This window comes from Larimichthys crocea, chromosome VI (assembly GCF_000972845.2).
Source record: "Larimichthys crocea isolate SSNF chromosome VI, L_crocea_2.0, whole genome shotgun sequence".
Lineage (NCBI taxonomy): Eukaryota > Metazoa > Chordata > Actinopteri > Sciaenidae > Larimichthys > Larimichthys crocea.
In genome coordinates, this window is record NC_040016.1 from 12,390,204 (window position 1) to 12,412,622 (window position 22,419).

At 41.4% G+C, this 22,419-nt stretch overlaps 1 protein-coding gene across 4 annotated transcripts in view; it reads right to left on the minus strand.

The window, feature by feature from the left end:
- cacna2d2a (calcium channel, voltage-dependent, alpha 2/delta subunit 2a) overlaps window positions 1-22,419 on the minus strand; it is a 146,526-nt gene that overhangs the window by 70,424 nt on the left and 53,683 nt on the right. For all 4 annotated transcript variants that reach the window (XM_027278858.1, XM_027278860.1, XM_027278859.1 and 1 more), the window contains exon 4: window positions 9,468-9,527. In XM_027278858.1, the coding sequence (XP_027134659.1) occupies window positions 9,468-9,527 (60 nt within the window). The remainder of the gene's footprint in view (window positions 1-9,467; window positions 9,528-22,419) is intronic.

Below are 22,419 nucleotides of genomic sequence, written 5' to 3' on the forward strand. Positions count from 1 at the left end.
AATAAACTAAAACTAATGCAGTCTAATACAACAGCCCGGCAATTAATTCTTCCTTCATGAAAATTATAATGTTCCTTTTTTTTTTGTTGAAACTGTTTTAGAGAGACGTCGGTTGATTCATACTTTATTACAATGCTAAACTGAGAGGTGAGAGTCGACTCTAGTTGACATAAATGTTAAAGACACACAGTCAGACACACGCTCAGTGTGATGCGATGTACTGTAATCAAACGGCACCACAAACTACAGCTTCTAAGATGACAATAAAGTTGAATAAACACTGCTAACATTATAACCCTCATAAAGGAAACTGTGTGTGTCTCTGGCCATTAGAACATAAAATGAGCAACAATCAGCCTTAGATAGATAGATATTTTATTGATGCCGAAGGGAATTCAAGAACAACATTACCCTTTAACCTATTATTATTAACCTTAAACAACATACAAATTGTTCTCTAGTGATTTCACAATGTATTTAAATGCAGATACAACACCAAATCTCCAGAATTACTTGTAACTGTAAAGATTGTATCTTAAGTTGTTGCAGTCACTCTCTTTCCCTTTATAGTGTTTCTTTCTATATTTAAGTGTATTTACCAAGCACCTCTCGCCAGGAAGAAGCCATTTGATGCCATCACATCACTTTACAAATAAATGCAGACATGCAGTTTGAGGTGTCTGGTCTAAAAAATATGGCTGTTGTCTTAACCACTGAAGGTCACCAAAATGCCTCTTTATAATGTCAAGTCAATAAAGAGTCAACCAGCAAACTGGAAATTAAACTGTTGGCCTGGAAGACAGAGAGAGGGAGAGAGAGCTATTGAGCTGGAGTGAAACTCAGATAAAAGAAGTGCATGACGGAGGCCTTGGGCGCGGCTGCCTCCCTCCCTCTCCCTCTCTCTCCCTCTCTCCCTCTCTCCCTCTCTGGCAGGCTCTGCATCTCCAGGCTTTTAAGCGATTAGGGAGCTGCTGAGACCATGGCGTCCAAGCATAGCTCCATGCAGATGTTCATTTGTATGCCAATAAACAAATGTGCCCCCAGATTAAAGCTCCAATACACAGTGCAAATTCAGCAAAGTGAATGGCATTCTCCATGCACATCTCATCAATGTCTTGCTCCTCTTCAGACGGAGCACTGTGCCTCCTGTAACTGCTCACTCACTTCAAAGACTCTCGCAAAGATGGGCAGCAACCCAAGAGATAGAAGGGGGGGGGGGACAATTGAGGAAGAGAGACGTCTCGATTATTGTGAAATTAAAATTGCGTAATTTAAAAAAATATAAAAGGTTACAGTTTGCCATGGTTCTATTTCATGCCCCCAGTTTTCTCCAATGAATTTGCAATTTCTGCTCTTTAAATGTCTTTTTTATAAACATCCTGCAGGTCACACAAATCCTATTTTTCTCTTCTTTCCATCCTTCCCTCTGTTTTTCCTCTTTCTCTCTCTCTCTCTCCCTCCTGAGCTCTCTCTTTCTCCCAGCGCCTGACACTTCCCCTTGGTAAAAACAGTTAAATCAGTCTGTGAATATTCCAATTCTGCGATAAGAAAAGAGGGCTTTGTCCTGCTGTACTCTGGGTAATGCTGCTCTCCATTGTTGGCTGACAGGGCTCCATTGAGGAGCAGGTTTTAACACTGATAGCATCACCACATTGCATGGACACAGTGCCAGATAAAAAGCCTATCCAACATGACACACGCATGCCAACACCTCCCAAACAAGCCTCCAATCTGATCATCAGAGAGGAAGCAGGAAAGAGGTGCCGTAACACCAAATAAAGACAAATAAGATAAACAGGACATGGCAATATTAACGCTATCATTGGATTCCGGAGGGATTTGATAAAGCAAATGCAATTATCCACGTCGAACATTTTTTACGGTATCTGTAGCTGGGGTGACCAATCACAAACAATCTAGTGCTCGGTGTGGGCCTAGCTGTCCAATCACAGTGCAGCTAGGTATGACACTGGAGCGCCACTTATCTGAGCAAACTGTTTCCAGGTTCCATTTTTTTTCCTGGAGGGCTGACTACAGCTTTTCATTTCACTGATGTTTTTCAGCCATTTTACCACTGCTAGTCCATAGAGTCCTGAAAAGTCACCACCCCCTCTTTACAGGCTGACTGAGAGCTGGCCAATCAACAATCAGCGCTGGCCAAAGGAAACCTGTTATTTTCGACCCCGTAATCATTTCCATCAGATGCCTTGCTGTCCCTCAGAATGATTTGAACATTCAAATGACAAAAGGATGCCTGCTTTAAGATATCTGCAGACAGGCACCAAGGACAGCAGACACAGAATACACCATGCAAACACTACAACCCAAAAGCAGACATCTGCTCCTCTGCTACATCACCAGCCTGTTCCCGCTCACACAATGACAACCTGGGTGCTCTGGCACATCACTTTCCTGGAACAACTTCTTTTTCCTGCAGACATCCCCTTTAATTGGAACTATATAACACTGTAGGTTAAGTGAGTGAGCATTGTAAAACCCAAATATATTCAATTCACAATCAGTTATGTTTTAGAAGCAGCATATTTACAATTAATTGATTATTTTAATAGTTTGAAGGGTCTCCTGGTGTCCTCAGGGTTTAAGGAACAGACCATGAGCCAGAACAGCCCCATTCAACATGGGTTATTGTTGTCATATTTCCCATATCTCTCTCCCTCTGTTCCCTGACATATCCACTGTCAACTCTGATTAAAAGACATGAAATGGCCATGTATAAATCCATCAATAAACAAATCAATTTGTCACCTAATGGTATACGCTTTGAGATCATATAACAATGTCAAAATAAAAAATGTCAAAATTTGTCATGAGTATGTTTTTACTTCTTTTTTCTAACGACGCTGCTCTGACCAGAAGGGACTTTAAAATAACATTTCATGGGTGTTGGCCATGTGCTGAAATGGGAAATCAAGGTCTGCAGCATGGCTCGCTGGATTTCTCTGACTATTGATTCCCATCTCCTGTGAGGCAGGGGGATCGATCAGCGGGATTTAGACATGGAGGCCACTCTCTCAACCCTCCCTTCTGGCTAGCACGCAGCATCACGGTTGGCCAAACTCCTACTGACTGAAGGCTTACTGAGACACCTGAACTCTTTCTCGCCTGTGTTCTTTTCTTTTTTAGCATTTCTCGTGACCTCTTCCCATACTTCAGTCTTTCTTTCATTGAGTCATCTTAGGGTGGCGCTAAAATATGTCCCCTTACTCGAGTGTAGAACCACATGAGCTTTCAAGAGGTCTCTCTTGAAGAAGCAGAGAAATATTAGGGGTGAGATGCGGAGAAAAAAGAAAAAAAAAGCCACAGAAGAGGCGGCGGAGAGAAAAGAGTTGGAGCACGGAAGGAGAGAAAAAAATAGAAGAAAAGGACATTTCTACCTTGGAGAGCACCACTTAAACAAATTATTGCAGTCTGCAATCAAGCAGCTGAAATTACTAAACTGTTAGGTCACCACAGCAACCAAAAGCCTGATCAAAGCTGCGAGTAGAGCAGCAGTTGATAGAAAGTGAAGAGACAGATAGGAGAGCTCAGGAGGAGGGAGAGGCTGCAGTCAAAATTGGAATTTAAGGTTGATCAAATGTGGTTTGATGAACACAGGCACAAACTCCCTTTGTTGGTGTGTGTGCGTGTGTGTGTGTGTGTGTGTGTGCGTGTGTGTTAGCATTCATTCCAGTTGCAGCTCAGTATTATGCATAAGTAAAGCTTGGTCCAGTTTCCACTGAGGCAACCACACCATCAGATACATTTGATAGAGAGGAGGCTCTGCTAAATTGTAAACTGTGTAGGAATTTCACTCCACATGGCCCCTCCTCATTTATTTCCCTTCCAGTGGTTGTGCAGATGGAAGTCCGTTCCATGGCTCAGGATTCAGTGATAACACTGTTTACGAGTTCCATTACGTGCTCAGCGGGCTGCGAGCACTCTGTCTCAGCGCAGCCATAAGGAAGTAAAAAAAAAAAAAAAAAAAGAAATGCTCACAATGAAAAGAGATGCAGTTTATTTGTGATTATACAATGTGGCTATGCTTATCAGTGTTTGAAATAAGCACTGTGCATTTAAAAAAGGGCTCACATAGCTATATTCCAAAACTCCCCCTCTCTGGCTTCCACTATGGAGACCGTTTTTTTTTGGGGGGGGGGGGGGTTTGGTTGTTGTGGTGCTGACACAAGACAGTTGGCAAAATCAATTTTATTTTTGCTTTTGCTTTTTTTGAAGGTCTGCATCTAACTTTCCAAATGAGGGGCAGATATGCAGTTGAGGAAATACAGAACAAAATATGCACAACACGTTGGTCAAATCACTTGCAGATAAAAACCCAACTATCTGCTAATTATTTCTCTATCCATGTTCTCCTATAGGTTTGGCTCAACTAATGATAGTAGGGGAAATGAAAAACATCCCAATTCAGCAGGAAAAGACTTGCTGACGAATACTAAAATGCGTGCGCTTGGCAAATGATCCGTTGCTGCCTGTTTTTAGTTAATCCAGTGAGAGATGAAAACAGGGTTTGGCAACTTTTCCAAACCCCAAAAACAAAAACAACAGAAATTAACATGTTGAGAGTGGGGCGAGATGGAACAAAAAGCGATGTAAGACGTCTCTTCATTTCGGCCTATTTTTACCAGAATCTGAATTTGAATCTGTCAAAGGCAGCCCTCATACGACTAATGTATTCTGTGGCTAATGGAGCTGGTAGCTTCGAGGGCTGGGCTGAGAGTCGCCACAATGATTCTCACTCATTTCCTCTGAAGGGCCAATTATATCAAATAGAGGCATTATGAAAGGAACCGAACTTGGTCAAGTGAACAAACCCTTGCAACTCTACCCACTGCCCCTAGTACTTAAGGTCATGTGAAGGGACCTGTTGTGACTTTAGGGCTGTAAAAGTGGCTGAAATACTGGTTAGAATTAGCTACCATTGATCCCCATTAATATATGAGAACAAAGTGAGAGCAAAGAATTGGCAAAAGATGACTGAGAACACCAAACGCTATTAGCACTGGGGAGGCCGAACACTGCAGGCGATGTGCTGTATGAATTGTGGGTATTACAAAGTTACAGATGAACATACAAGTGTGAGGAGCAAGAAAGAGGTCACATGAATACTACTGTGTTATGTATGAGAGTGGGTATTTGAATGGAGATGAAGAGAGAAAGAGACAGAGGTAGAAGAAGAGATTGTGTTGTCCTATGATGAAAGGCTTGATTGATTAGAGAGTGATGATTGCAGTAAATGGCCTGGAAGATGGCTCCATCTCTGTTTCCCGTTTTCTCCGTCTCTTTTACCTTCTTCCCTCACTCACTTGCTTTCTCACTTACACCTCTCTCTCCCTTTGTGCCTCTCTTTGTCACCCCCTCTCCCTGGTTTCATCATGGCAACCCATCAACAGAGTGCCTCTCTCTCTCTCTCCTAATGGCACAGCTATTAGCACTAATGCATTTCAAACGTACAGCAGCTGCCACATCACAATCTGATGGAAAGTACATGTCTTCCTCCAATCTCCACAATCTCTGTCCTTTCTTTCATCCAGTCTTGTGCCTCTGTTCCGATGTGTTGCACTTCGTGTCACCCCTCCTTCAGTTAAGCGACAGTGGTCATCATCTGTAGCCAGCATCCGCTGGGAGATGAGTGGTTAAACAACTGATTGATGATAATGTAGCTGATAATATGTTGCTGATCATATCATTAACTTGAAAATGATGCTGACGGATGGAGACAATTCTGCAAAGTTTGAAGCACACTTTGGTTTTGGAGACATTTTATAAAAGATGCCAATTTACTGAGACTCACAAAAACTGGTTGCTGCCATTTTTAGATCTCTCGGTGCAGTTTGGAGTCGATGAATGGTGAAATTATTGCCCCTTAGCATAGTCACTTAGTGTTTATAGAACCAACAACAGCTTCACATAAAAATCAGAAGAATATGTTCTTGAACCTGCAAAACCTGATTTTATTTGGCCACTTGAAGGCAGCTGCGACAAGTTGTGAACACTGACATTATTTACTTTATATGACTAACATTAGCCAATGTTGTATACAGAGCAACATTAGCATTTATTTGTTTCTGGGCACCTGACGAGAAAAAGTCCAATATTCACTCTGCATGTTGAACGTTGAAGGTGACTATCTAAAGTATTATCTACAGTGGGTTAGGGTTAGTAGAAGTACCAAAAGCAAGTAGAGTCTAGCTGTGCCTTACTATGAAATACAGCATGTTCACCAGATAGTCATTTACTTTGTCTGTGTGCTGTTTGGTGCTGAGCAGGTGTGTATAGTGGCTATAAAAACTGCTACCTGCTGAGGCTGAAAATGATGCTATGATAGTCATGACAGTGAACAAAAGCAGTGCGGAGGGGAATAATTAAAACAATTAGCAAAAGTAGCAATCAAGCTTTAAAACAACGTAGTTGAAAATCTTTTCAAACTAGGATTAGAAGAATTTTGATTGACATAAAACGTGCAATAGATTTGTTAAATACTGTACGTTTCCACAGAGAGAGGAGTATTTCTGATGATTATGTAATTGTTTGTGCTGTCCTTGTGAAAATATCTGCTAACCTTAGGCTAACCATTACAAAGTATTAAACTCCCAGCATTAGTCACTGTCACTAAACCCACACGAGTTGAGCTAAACTAGGCCAAGTTTAACATTTATAATTCATTCAAAATACACGCTGAGACATAAAAGAAGCCTCTAACAGGTTAGGACAGAAAACTGTAAAACTCAAACTCCAGTGACTCAATCGATCAGTCGAAGAAATCCTGTGAATATCACTAAAGATTTTCATTAGCTGTGATTTTTTTCTCTTTTTTGTTTGGCTGACTGGCAGCATTAACACAATTTCATCATTGTGTTTCAGATATCTTCATGTTGGTATTCAGAGGTGTTTAGGCAGAACTTTTAAAAGCAATACACTATTCTGAACTGGGAACACTCAATACAGTTTAGCTTTCTCTACAGAAAAGCAACATCTAAATCTCTTCCTAAATATTGTTTAGACACACAATTAGCTACTGGGTGAAAGCTGTGGAACACAGGATTGTTTCGTAACCTGATTCTGAAATTGAAAAATTAGAAATGCTGATGCTATCTGGAAAAGTTTCAGTTTCAGTGCCCTGCTTTTTGGCTGCCAGCTTTCAGTTTTGATATTTGGCTCTGAAGTTGCTGGTTCTGCCCCCCATCCCTGAGAGAATTGCAAAGTAGGACTGAAATGACTGTGTCGTCTTGGGATGACTCTGTTGCCAACACAATAGTTGAGTGTCACAGTGGGATGGGCACCTGACCTTGAGAAATCAGCGGCAATCCAACACTTTAATGTCTATTTCACACACCATTTCATTCCAATGGATTTAAAACCCTGAACGACCAACACAACAGTTGTTACGATCAACATTTTGACATCCATAATGTCCAGCAGTCAGGATGGTCAGAAAAGTGTCTCTGCTGTGTGTGTGTGTGTGTGTGTGTGTGTGTGTGTGTGTGTGCATGTGTGTGAAAGAGAGATAGAGGAAAAAGTGTAAGGTCTTCCCATTGCTACGGTAACAGCTGTGATGGCAGCCGCTATGAGGAACAGGCGTGTCATTGAGTTTCTATGATGTCACCAGTTTGGCTAGGCGAGCAGATGGGCTGGGCCAGGTAGAGAACCTGCCGTTAATAAACACATACAAATAAACACCCGCTCGCTGACAAACACAAACACCCACATTATGCTTTTCCATCCCACACTGGAGCTCACACACTCACAAATTCTATCAAAATGCACCGTCTCCCATGCATAAACACCTTTTCTCTTCATTTGACAGACTGTTCCACCCGCTAGTTTAAGATGAGATGCATTTCTCCTAATATGCCCAAAGAGCATGCAGCCCTAATCTAATTAGAGTGTCAGTCAGCAGAGTGTTCACCCAAAGAGAAATTAGGAAAGCACAAAATCTACAAACAGGAAAAAATCTTCTTGGAAGCATGTGGCATATCTACCTCTTCCACTCACCCCCGTCCCCTCCCCCCTTACCTCTACCTCTTCTGAGATTTTTTTTTTTTTTTTTAATGGTTTCACGGTCGCCCCTGCTGAGATTCATTACCTGGCCTGATTATAAAGGCAAATGAAATCAGCTCCGATACATTATTAATAGAGGAGCACCATTAGGATTCATTTGCAACAATATGATATATTCCAACTGTTTTCATGCCTGATTAAAAACACACACAGATAACAAAAAAAAGGAGATGGAGGTGCAAAGGGTAAGGCTGGGTATGAAACTGATGACCAGACAGAAAGACAGATGGAAACAGGAAGAGAAAAAGAGAAAAGACAAGACAGGAGAAAAAAGTAGAACCAGAGGGAGGGAGAGAAGTGTTTTGGCAGGGGCGGGGTGGATTAAAAGAGAGTGCTGGCTTTTCCACTTGAGGAGGTATTGATGCCATATTGGATGCTGCTACTTATGAACAGGTGTGCTATGTGTGGTCACTGTGACCCAGGCTCCACTTCCTGCATGGCTACACATCCGATTGAGGTGCGTTGGAGCCGGGCATGGAGAGGCAGGCATCAACCCCCCTCAGGCCTAAGATGAAGGGACAGCCGCACTGCAGGTCCCTCCCTCGGACCAGCGGGGAGGGAGGGAGGAGTGCAACCCAGACACCCCAAGACTACATCTTCAGAGTGTAAGCAACCATGAATAAAAATGGACTTTGCAGGGAAGAAGGACTCATAATTATTCCTTTTAAATCAGTTAAAGCTTTTTCTCAAATATCCCCCAGGAGGCGCTGGGTTAAAAATCCATTTGTGGGAAGTGTACCATGACAGCGAGCTCGTCTCCCTGGAGACAGAGGATATGACAGTAGGGAATGTGCATGTGTATCTGTCAGGAGAGGCTATATATATGCGTGTATGTGTGAGCGCGTCACAATGCACACATGTTTGTGGGGAATTTAAGAGTGTTTGCAAATTTGAGAGTCAGTGGAGCACGCAGGCTCACAAACACACACAGACAAACACACAAACCTGAGTAATACCATTTCTTTTCTTTTTTTTTGTTTTAGATTTTAAGAGCAGATCTCTGGTGTTTTAAAAGGTCAGCTGCAAAAGAATACAATGTTCAACTTTCGGTGGCCTGTGAAACAAAATGGACAGAACACTTATATACTGAAGACAATAAAAAGAACAACCCCAAAAGTGAGCAATTACACTGTGTGTATACATGTAGGACTGTTTTTGTGTGTATCACAGTTTTTTTTCCACCATTTGCCACATTGCATCTGTGATGCTGATCACATTGTCATTAAATAGTTATAAGTAAAATAGCTAAATTGAGTGGAAATTGGAAAACAGATGTGGAATAGGAAGAGGATAGGAAGGTAAATCAGTCTGCCTGGAAAAGAAAAGGAAAAAAGGAAGAGATCTTGGAGGAGAAGGATGCAGAGAGAGAGAGAGCGGGTGTCCTACTTTACCGTCACACCGTCTTGCCATACATGCTCCTTCTGAAGTAGCTCCGCCTCCCTGGCCAGTTTCTACAAGGAAACACACACAAAAAAACAACAACAACAGTGTGAGTGTCAGAAGTCAATAGGACATTGATTTGTGTATGTGTGTGTGTGTATGGGAGAGAACCAAACAGATGGAAAGATGGTGAAGGTGACATTGTTTGTATGGCACCACAAACTGGCCACTAGGTAAATCAAATAAACCCAAATTTCAAACTTTTAGAAGCTGATAATGTAATTATATCGCAAAATTTGCTTTGTTTTGAAAGTCCTAATGGGTATTAAATGAAACTGAGGGAATTTAAAGACCATGCAGAACAAGTGTTAAATATTGCTGAGGTGATAATATATGTATTTGCCTGACTGACAGCTGAGCTGGCGGGGGTATTAGACACAACGTAAACAAACTTGTGCTAGTAACAAACACACGGATCACTATTACTGTATCAGCGGTGTGCTAAAGTAAAACCACACCAGTCCAAATCCATAATGATTGATCATGACATTTACAGGTTTTTAAGATGTGTGCATTTTTCCCTGGTGGTGGTTTGTTTGCAGACAAATCAACAAGACATGTGTCCATGCTTGTAGATAGGCAGCAGACATTAGCTACAATGGTAATGTTTTCTCTGACTGTGTTAATAATTAAGAGTCAGTCACATGCAAATACAGATCAAAATACATGCTTTGATTGTTGGTGACTGAAACGTCTATTTACCATCTACCATGATTTATATTATTTCAAAACTGATACATATTCTTACATTGTATTTACCATAATTAAATCTACCACTTGTGTGCCAAACACTTCTTGATTTTAGTATGATGCTGTGATGATTTGTATTGTTTTTATGCATCAAACTTCCATCTTCTGGATGCTTTTTACCCCCCACAATCAGAGGATATGTAGCAATTTACAGAGCAGATGTAAAGGGTAAAGTATATTGATATTCTGTATTTCTCTGTTTTTCCGATGTAATGTGAACCTTATTATCTCATCTTAAACTAGTATGAAACACCGTTACCACACACTGATGTGCTTATATAGTCATATATAATCATTTACCATGATGTAGCTCAGGCTTATCTCTGAAGAAGCTTACTGTATGTAGGCTTCTCATATAGGAAGTCATCCAAGTGGCAAATATGGTGTAGTCTTGGAGTCTCTCTCTCTCTCTCTCTCTCTCTCTCTCTACTTTTCTCTCGCTCTACATCCCTCCCTCTCCTGCCTCAGTATCTAGGTTTCCCTGGGCCTCTAGGGGGCGATCTTGTTCCTGTCCCAGAATAGTGTGATCAGCCGTAAAGTCCCAGGGCTCTGAAATTACTAACCCTATTTAGACCCCAGCTACAGTACAAGCTCATTCATTTGTAGCTCCACGCTGGGAAAAAAAAAAACCCATCCCCCTATCACGAGAGGCTTTTTATCTACCAAAAACACACACAAGACATAAACTCTCATTATACTAAAAGCTGTCCTATTTCTATTAAGTGCACCCCACCCAACTCATTTCAACAGTCCCTCCCACTCATGGCCACACAATGATACAATGCTGCTCCACCTCCTCTAAACACACACACACACACACGCACACACACACTCCAGGCTCAGAACATCAGTCAAGGCTCTTACAGGTGTCCTATAGGGACGTTAGTGGAGCATAATGGTTTAAAGTATGTACATAATGTGATGTCAGTAACCTAATTTGTGACACATAATAGCAGAAAATTTGGATCATTCCGAGTCCTCTGTGTTCTCATGATTTTGCATTGTGCTTTCAATCACCTGAACAAGCCTTTAAATAACAACGATAAAATGTCATTCATTTCCTAATGAGACAAAAGGCGATAGAAACAATGGAACGAGAATCTAATTAGCCTGTTGAAATTATTACCTAAGAGTCCAATAGAAAAGACAGTAATTGTGTGGCTTTTCATAAGAGAGGGTCAGTCTTGCTAAAGGCCACAGTGGTAATCTCTTGGCGAAACTATCAACAATGCATTTTTCTATTTGGGATAAACTCTGAGTAGCTGAGCAATAATCTCGCTGCATTTCCAGATTAGCCCTAAAAAATTAAAGCCATATGATTTCACTCTGTCACGACATCTGGTATATGCCATGTTTTTTTTATTAGGGTGCAAAATTCTTTTTGAGGACATACAAAAAAAGAAAAAAAAAACACATTTGCAGAACTGTTTCCACCTTTTCTTTTCTTTTTTTTGGTCTCAACCGTGTGTCATAATCTTTGATCTAGCCACCCTTTCATCCCCTTGGCTCAGTCTTTTTTTCCCCAGCATTTAATCTGTCAGTAAGAATCTCTACTTTGTCCCTTTAGAAAATCCATTTCTCTCCCTCTGAGTAGCCCACACATCTTTTTTCCCCCCCTTTTAGTTCTCCGTTTCTACAGCTGCCTCTCCCCCGGTATGTTTCCTCCCTCTCCGCCTGGTAGGCCACCATTTCTCTAGGATCCTATCTCTTCCCTAGCAGCTTAATGCAGTCCCCCTGCTCCAAAACAGCCATGTGTCTTCATGTGTCTTTCCTTCCTCTGTGTTGGCCCAGATGGATGGGCAACACAAACAGCCAATGAATCAGAGTGAGAGATGTGGGAAGGAGGGGGGCAGGGATATATCATCTATGCTGGTGGCTGGAGCCCAAGCAGCTTAGAGCACTGGATGAGCATAGTGAGATCAGCACAGTACAGCACAGATAAGCTCAGTACAGGCCCACACAACACAGCAAATAACACTATAGCACACAGGCACAAAGACACCAGAAGAGTTGAAAACATGAGAACGGCCCCTTTAATGTTATTGCCATTGTAACCTTGACACAAAATTCATCACATGTTGGGCCATTTGTCACTGGGCCTTCAGGCAAGGTCAAGAACCATAAACACAATTCTGTAATGGATAGTGGCATGTGAAGTGCCTCCACAAGCTCTATAGCCTTAAACAACACACAATGGAGCCTGTCATGTATGCAAACACTGTACATAATGGTGGTGGTAATAGTGCAGTTGTACAAATAACCAAACAGCAGGTTGTAGCAGCTTGGTGATGTCTCTGCTGTCCAAGAGCCCTGACGGTGAAAAGCCGTGTTTTCTCACTGTGAACTCGCAGAGCAAGAAGACAGCAGGCAGAAAAAAAAAAAAAACATAACGAAAAGCTCAGCGTGAAGAGATTAGGATCTTTAATATTCATAACTGTTCGGTTTTCTCTGTTCCAGAGGGGAGCAGTTTAATCACTCGAAGTCATGTTATTTCTAGGGGAATGACAGCACACCAGGGACGGACAGCGTCATGCTGTGGTGAGCGCCAACTCGACACCGGGCCGCTTGTGTGATTGCTGCAGCCTGTTAGGCCTTTCCACTGAGCATTAGGGCACTCGACACACAACGCACTGTCGTCTGTGTGATCTGGAGGGACACTCCAAAACAGCCCTACAATGTGTGTGTTTGAGTGAGAGGGCACTTAAGAAAACACGACACGGTCTGTACGTGTGATTGCAGCCTTGAATCGAGGTACTCAACATGCTCCAAATGACCCCCTCAGCTCGCTTTCTGGAAACACTTAAGTCACCTTGGGGATTAAAAGACTGTGAAATGACTCTGCCGAGGTCACTTAACCTTTTCGGAGGCGACTAGTGTAGCGAGGGAAGACCCTCGGTAAATTTTACAGTGATTGGCTGCTGTGGACAGTGGCAATCATAATGGTAAGCCACTAAGCTCTTTGAGAAAAGACTAAATATAGGGCTTTCTCAAGGGTCCTTCCCACATTGTTGAATTAAATATCCAGACGCTAGAAATTGAATCTTCTGGCACATATAGTATCAGGAAGAATCATCAGCAATGACATGTTTATCTAGAGACAGTCTAAAGGACGTGATGCATTTGTGGGCACCATTGCTTCCACGGTGTATGAAGACATATGGAGGTCACCACACAAAGCAAGGAGTGTTAAATGTTGAGTAAAAACTGTTGTGCTTCACGGCTACATCAGAATGTCACTACTGTGTCACGGCCTTAAGAGCTGCTCAGTGTTGGTAGCAGTGCAGAGAAGTGCAGTGTCATGCAGCAGTTAGCCCATTAGGGGGCAGCAGACTGAGCATACTTGTGAGCGGCAGCAGCGGCGGCAGCAGCCAGTGGAGCCTGTCAGAGTGAGAGCAGTCTGCTTTAAGCTCTTCATTCTGTCTTCTCCACTCGGCCGGGATTAAGGCCAATCATAGAAATCACTGAGTCAGAACCGTCCCACAATAACAGATGGAGGGACTTTCCACTCCAGAATTTTAAAACATCACAGACAAACTCACTTTCACTTCAGCCTTGCACCCTCGCCGCCACCGCTGTCACTCCCCCCCCCCCCCCCCCCCCCCCCCCCCCCCCCTGCCACCACCTTTCATTCTCTCGCCATTCTTTTATCTCTCCTCTTCGCTCGGCTGTTTTTATCCTGCCATCATACGCTGTACTCCATTTCTCTCCATCTGTCTCAGTTTACTGCCCTCAAACTTTCTCCCTCCTCTCAACGCCATATTAATTCCAACAACACAGTCACATACTAACTTGAAAACTGTTTTAATTGACTTCACGTAGGACAGAAGTTGTCAATAACACAGTGCAAACTTATGACTTTTTTTTTTTATTGTTCGCATTATTTCACATTCCTGTCAGTGGCGTGACATCCTATTTCAAGTTGCGGTAACAAACTACTGTGAGGAGGACATTAATATTAAGAATGGGCTCTCCTCTTCAGAGTGGCCAAACAATGTTAAAGTCCATAATGAGGAGAAATAATGACCCTTAATTCCAGGTCCCTGGTTGGTTTGCTACTGGCAGCTGGGCATTGTAGTCCTTATTAGCTAACTCTGTCAGAGGATCTGCATGGATGGGTGGGAGACCCTGTCTTTGTTCTGTGATCCAAAGCACCCCGTGGCAGGCCCGTTTGCAGAGGCTGTGTGTGTGTCGCGCTATTGTAGCATGTGCTGAGATAATCCCTGCCTTTGTAACCCCCCCTCCTCATAATCTTCCCCTTTCACAAGGGAAAATGTTAACACTTTCTTTTTGCATTTCCCCACTCTTCGCCACGCATTCCCAACTCCACACTGCTGTTTCCACGGAGACCGGATCTGGAAGACGCGAGCTGTCACCTACCCACAAGCAGCAGCAGCAGCAGCAACTCACCAGCTTTTCAAAATCAAACACCAGCTTTATACACTCCACACAGGCCCACAGAAAACAGAATATTTCCACTGTAGATTGCCAGCATTGTGCTGACACTTCTGTGTGTAGTTCAATGAGACAAGAAAAGCAACTGTCTTTACTTTTCAAACAATACAGTAGCTCTTGGCAGCAGCTGAACCATCTCATAATGGTTCTTCAGAGCTGCGCTGAAAATAATTGACCTTGATCATAAGCTCTGGTGTACTAATCAGTCTACTTCTAAGTTTATAATATGGATATAATCAAAATGCGATTAAGTTAGAAGCAATGTCACAGGAGCAAATGAGCCAATTTATTACTGACTGCTGAAGTATCTCCATAAAAACAATATTAATTCTCTTCTAATTGGGACACTTTTTGTTTCATTTTAGATACTCCATTCAAAATAATATGCATTTCGCTCATTTAACCAGAGAGCCTTTGAAGCTAAGTGGCAGACTCATCATAGTACAAAACGGGTCCGAAGACCATTGTACTGCACATTATCATTGAATGGAGAAACCACTACTGCAATTTCAACTAAACCTCCTATAGGATGGACACTGTAAACAGCTCTATCACATCATTTAGGGCACACATGTATATACGTAAAGGTCAAACAAAGTCACTGCAGGAACATTGCGGTGAGTCAACACCACACAGATCTGCAACCCTGACTGCTCATAGGTAGCCAAGTGTTCTACATGCAGGGGCCAGCAGGGGGCTCAGGTTGAGCATGCAGGCGGAGCGGTGTGTCGGCGGGGCAAGGATCAGTTCAGTGACATGTGAGCGTCTGGCTGGTTGGGCTCACTGTTCATTGTTTGACAGATAGTCACAGACATGCCCAAACTGCTGCCCGGCCTTTCCTGCTGTTACTGGCATCAGTCAGACAACAGGGACAGAGTGAGAAAGGAAGGGAGCCTAAAGGCATTTAAAAAAAAAAAAAAGAAAAAAGATTCAGACATCTTGTTTCTCGAGCAGCCCATGAGGCATCGACCTTGCAGGTGACTGAGAAGGAGAAAATTGCATACCCATTGTCTGGCACAAGCGATATAAATAAATAAGTCAAAAGAAACACAGCGACGTTACACTAGAAAGAAACGGTGCACACAAGTGTTCTTTTACTTGGTACATATGTTAACAGGTGTGTGCGATTGTCTGGATGACCTGCTTATTTCGTACACCTCCTCGGCAGGCTGTGAGGGGAGGAGTCAAGTGAAAAGGCACCAAGATGCAGGGGAAATATCTCCTTGATCAGAGGTGACAGTGTTATATATACATATGTAGACTGCGACACAACCGCACAAGATGAACCACTCTATATTCCAACATTTTACTCATTTTTATTTTCTGTTATTTGTTTCGCATCTTGACAAAAACCCCAGTAATGCCAAACCACACACACAAACATACAGTGTGAGCAGGAAAACAATGGCAGCGGCTGAAAGCATCTTGTTTCGAAGCCAAGCATGATGTCCAGAGCATATGAGTATTTAATGCATGTGCACATAAAGACACACTCTCAATCACCGCTACACCCACACAGAATCCACACTCAGATGTATGTACATACTTACTGTACATTTGCAATCAGCTCAAAAGATCCCTCACTAATCAACATGCAATCAATTATACACTTGCCCTTTCCTTTGGCAGGCTGGCTGCCGAGCTTGAAAGCAAATACAGTTGGAAAGCATCGGACCTGTATTGTCAAGACAAATTAGAAAATGAAAGAATCTCTGAGGGGAAGGGGGAATTTAAATGAATATATTGTATCCAAGATACAGAAATGTGCGTTAATAATGTGTGATAAGTGAACAGCTTTTATATTTTTCACAAGGTGAGATTCTAGTTCTCAGAAACAAACTCTATATTACGTTATATATCTATTCGTCTACAATTGCAAGAAGCAGAAATGATTCAGAGATGGCCGGCAGGAAAAAAAATAGATAAACCACCCTACACACAGCCATACTAATGTTATCTCAGTCCATCAGCTTAGAAACGTTCCTTTCAGCTCACCTCACCAAAGCACTGTCTGCGGTTCAAGGGCAAACTGTTTATTTGTGCTGTCCATCTTTTGCCCTTTACTTCAATCATCCTTCCTCTTACTTTAGATTGCTGGTAGAATAATGAAAGTAGGTACACATTTGGGACTTATAGTGGGGGTGTTATAATTCAACTGAAAGGTCACGTGTTGTTAAAAGATATTTTGGGATCCCCTCCTCCGTTCTTGCTACAAAGAGAAAGTGTATGGTGTCTGACAAAAGCGTTGTCAAAGTGCCAGAGAGTCCAGTGACAGCAGCTGGTGTTTGACAAAGTGTATCATTGACAGTGTGTGGCCAGGCAATTGTTCAGGATTTACACACACATGCACACATGAGTACACACCTTCAGTCATATTCATCCATGCACACACACAGACACACACACACACACAGACACACACACATACCATCCAGTATTCCAGTAGAAATAAGAGAGGAAAAACATGCAGACACGGCCGTCTCTCAAAGCAATTACAGCAGATTGAAACCAAATTAAATTTGAAGCCTAGAGCAACACCAGCGACTGAACGTCTGTGACAGATATGACAGGGGAGGAAGGGTAGTGCTGCGGGACCAAAGGATGGAGGGGATGTTGGAGGGAACGGCAGGTGTGGGTCACGGAGCTGGAAGACAGAGCTGCTTGGATAGGAGAGAAAACACAGAGAGAAATGGGATAGAGAACATCAGGAGTGATCTCTGCCAGGATTTTAAGGACCACGTCGATGAATCTGATTGTTTTACACCATTAATTATAAACTGTGTTTTCTATATATCACTGCTGACTGATTTCAACAGCGTGCCATATGTTTTTAGACTGAATTTCCTACCTTCAGGGCAGCCGCTGGTTTATTAATGTCAGTACGCAATGAACATGAAGAGCCTTTAAAACTTGAAACATTAAAGAGATCACAGTAAATGTTTTGTCACCTTTTATCATAATGCTTTTGTCCGCTGAGAGTTGTTTGCTAGAAAATTACCAAATCTTGATATCCATTGTTTTTTTTTTATTATTGTCTGTGTTGTTCAGTTCATTTTACAGAAGCATACTGTAGCTGCTGAAGGCAATGCTTTTGTGCAGCAATGATAAGAAAACAAAAACATAATAACTTAACAATATGGACAATTAGCCTAAAGTAGAGTCCAGGTCAGTTGATTTTCATACTGTAATAAATGTAGCTGAATATCAATCTAAACCATATGGTGTGGTCTGGGAAATTGTCAGGACTAATGTAAAAGAAAATATGGGATTTGCAGTTAATGGACTAAAACATGCATAACCACTGGTATGTTCTTTTTTTTTGAAAACAGGATGTGTTCCACAATGCACGACTATTGCATAGAATGAGAATACAATACTTCATCCATGCAAATTATGTTAAATATCTGCAAATGCAATGAATCACAGAGGAAATGATAAAGAAAAAAACAGTAAAACTGCATCCAATAAAATGACTTATTTTCCCGCAGTAATCACATTGGAAAATAACACCACATGGATAGAAATATACCATTATCTGCCGACCGTTTAGAAATCACAAATATGTGTTCGTTACAGGCATACAGATTAGCTCAGTTTCCAGTTCTCCAAGAGATATCGTTTCTCCATTTTTATTATTCTAGTCCAAAAAATGACAGGATTAGTTGTGGCGGCTTTTAAACATCTGATGTTATCTTCCTCTCCTGGGTGAACAATTAATCCCTCTCACTTCCCTTCTTCTCATCACCCTCTCTCTCTCTCTGTCTCTGTGTTCTCTCCCCATCCAGGCTTCATCTTGCCTCCATTTAGTGGTTCCTCTCTTCTCCTCCCACCACTACCACCGTACTGTCTATCTCTCCCAAAGGAGATTTTTTTTTTTTTACTAGCGAGAAATGGAGCTAAGTGCCTTGGCATTTAAATACCTACAGTGTACTGCGGAGCTAATATAAGTGTGCAATAATGAGGTTTCTGTAATCACTAGTCACTGGCCTTACAGTATGTACACACACACTTACATTGCAATACTTCATGCACTTCATTAGCATTTTTCCTGTTAGATGTTGAGTTGGAATCACATTAATTATGGCATTGTTATCATGGCTTTTAAAATTATTGTGCATGTTGTTCACTAAATGTATGATGTACTTCAGACCTATCTCCCGTTTGGATGTGAAAATCAAATTTGAACATTTAATTTCCGTCTATAATCAGGTTCAGATTGCTTTTAATTTTGTTGCGGGTAACTAGCTCGCGAGCAGGTTTCATATGTAAATGCATACAATATATGGCTAACAATGTAAATGTTTGAGCACTCTGCTGTGGCTCGTCCTAAGTCTACACTCCTCGATATTCTGTGAATATTCAACACAGGGATGATGAGTGCTGCGACTGGTGATAGCATAATGAAGGAATTTCACATTGGAACGGTTCATAAAATTATCCACACATTTGAAAATACATAGAGAAATAATTCAGACAAAAAGTGTGAAGGTTTGGTAACAATTATGTAATATTGGACGTGGAGGCTCCATTAAAAAGGTACCGTGTGCAAAATCATAGCTCAGTCTTTCTTTTTCATTATAAACTCTCCCTCGAGTCCTGTCTAAGAAAATAATCCTACAGCTTTCTTGTCTCATGTCTGTCAAATGTGCATAGCATGCTCTATTTTTCTGAGCAGCTAATTCACTATGACTCATATATTAGTTATGTTATATTTTATTAGTTGAATGTGTGAAGTCCAAAGGACCGTCCAAAAACCACCACAATGTATGTTCGTCACAACAATAATTGTATAAACATGACTGCTACATACTGAGGAAGAGTTTGAAATAAGCCCATTTTCTCTTTCAGCCAGAAAGTCAAGAAAATCAATTTCAAAGTCATTATTGAGATACTGTTGGTCCCGCACGTGTTGAACCTCGCACAGCAACGAAATGACTTTCAACAGATTCCACGCTGTCTATATCTTGTTTCGGTTAACACACATAGAAAAATGAATATACACCAGCTGGGTGCAGGGACTGTACACAGCATGTCAAAATTCCTGTCATCTGTCATTGCTGTAAGTTGCCAGAAACAAAAGCCAGCTGACGTGAATGTATTGGTGACTATCTTGCTAAAAAAACATGTAAATAGGAATTATTTTGGTTGTTGGATAGCGCATATCTCAATTTTGATAAATCAAAGCAAAGTACTGTATGTTTCCACCTGTTTCAATGAACATTTTAAATTTAAGAGCTTAAGATCTATTCAGTTTGTGTTCCATGCTGACACTAATAAACTAATAAAACCAGAATAGGGAGAACATACATTTCTCACAGTGTCTTTTAACATAAAGCCAAATATTGCTTATATGCTGAATAAAAAATGCATGTTATATTCCTCAACTAATGTTTTATTGTACCAGTGGGGATACGGTACAGATATGGCATTTAACCAAAATAAATTCTGCACAAAAAATTTAAATAAATAAAAAAAATAATTGTGCACTGGCTCACCTGTTGCATGTGAAACATTAAGCAACATGCTATACAATATGGGCTTAGCCCACAGAATATTAAGCCTACATATAATTATCTGGTAAAGTACTTAGATGAAAAACTTGAAACATTAGCAGCACCACTTATAATGTCCCTTGTTCTGAGAAAGGTAACAGTAAGATACGTAGTATTGCAGAGTTTACACTGAGCGTCTTTGTCATCATTACTTAGTTTGAAATGCTCCCATACTCCGTTTGGACCGCCTCATGTTTGCGTGCCGGGTCTGTCACTGCGTTACGTTCAGGTACGTTCAGTGTGGCCTAGATTAAGCAAAGGCACCCTCAACTGGCGACACCATGACATTTCACTGAAAAAAACTCCTGTGGAAAATGGCCCTAGATTCAGTTAACCTACTTACTTTAATTTAATCGATTAAATTCTTTTCGACGATTAACCGATAGTCGATTAACCATTTACATCCCTAAACCAAAATGCCCAAAAGGTAAAAGTTAACCACTGGGTCTAAGATACATATGAAGTAACCAGAACGTTGCTTGTTTGAATCCATTCAGGCGTCTTTTCTGACCTCTCTAAGACTAAATGATGCATGAAGACAGAGGAGACAAATTCAATAAATTGACATTCACGCACGCTAAGGTGAGAAACATGGAAATTAAACAAGTGTGACATGGCATTTCATATATGTAATTTTTCTCTCTTTCACATATTCCTTTCCCGAATTGGACGTGTGAAATTGATGTGATCACCTGACCGTGGATAAAACAAATAAGGGTCAGCATGTTCGTTTAATTACTCTTTCTTTTATGTCAGTTCTTTTTATTTTATTTTATGGAATTAAGCACTTGTTAGCGAGCCCCTCTGTACTGTATATCTGACCATGTGAATAAAGCGGCGCTCAAGATAAATGAACAAGACGACAAGAGGTAGAGCCCGGGGCGTACAAGGCCATTCCCAAGTCTAATCAGCCTAACAAGGGTGAAAACACACACTGGAGACATCTTAAACTCGAATTATCCATTTTGAACATTATGCACACATGTACAGATTGAGAAGCACACGCACGCACGCACCCAGCACAAAGATGCACAAAAGCCATTCACGTACAATCTATATTTAAAGAGCGCAGGCACTCAGTGATGTTGAAGGGCACGGATGAAAACACCTTATTTAAATCATTCCAGCAAGAACAAACTGATTTCCGGAAAGCTTCAAAAATGCTGCAAAATGGTGGTACATTCAGTGTCATTGTAGACTAACACTTGTCAAAAACTATACTTTGCAGCACGTTCTGTTCATGTGCATGAATTCAATTTACCAGATGACATTTTCAATTTCACATTGGTTCACACTGCGCTTTTTATCTCACCTATAATGTGCTAAACATATATCTCCCATTAGAGAAACAACATACTGCACACAAGACAGCTACATAATATAAAAGAGCAATGTGAAATTACAGACAAACCCTTGCAGGAGAGGGAAAAATGTTGAAAGATAAAAGGAGGGAACGCAGACGAATTTAAGACGATGAAGAAAGCAAAAGTGTGACAGAGGGAAGGAGAGAGAGAAGGCGAGATCTAGGCAGCACTGAAGCAGTCTAACCTTGACAGAGAGCATTTTCTGACAAGCATCTGCCTCCTGTAATAATTTAGAAATAATCTCCATCCACAAAGGCCCAGCAGTCTGGCAGAGCAAATGCTCGGTGCCTGATCGATCACTCCGATTCAGCCAGCTGCCGGTCTCTGTGTGCGCAGGCCCGACATCGATCTCAGACCCTCTCTCCCTTTCCCTCCCTCCCTCTCTGTGCTGTTAAGAGCTTGATGATGAAGTGAGAAAGAGGAAGAAAAGGTGAGAGAGAACGGAGATGTGGGGAGTGATGTCAAATTGAGAAAAAACAAAAAGGGATTCAAGAGATTCAAAAGAAGATGTGGGAAATAATACTGCAAAGTAAAAAAAATAAAATAAAAGAAAAATAAATAAATAAAAAGAAAACAGAGTGAAATCTATTGAAAATTGAAAACAGTGGATGCATCTTCACAAACTACAGTATTAACTGAATCCAGGCTATTATGCCCCATGATGCTCTGCTTTGTGACAAATATTGTTCGCGAGAAAACAGACGGTGCTTTTGTTGAGAGTTATTGGAGGTACAGTAGGTGGCCACCTAGTTTCAGACACGAGGAATACACACTAGAACACACAG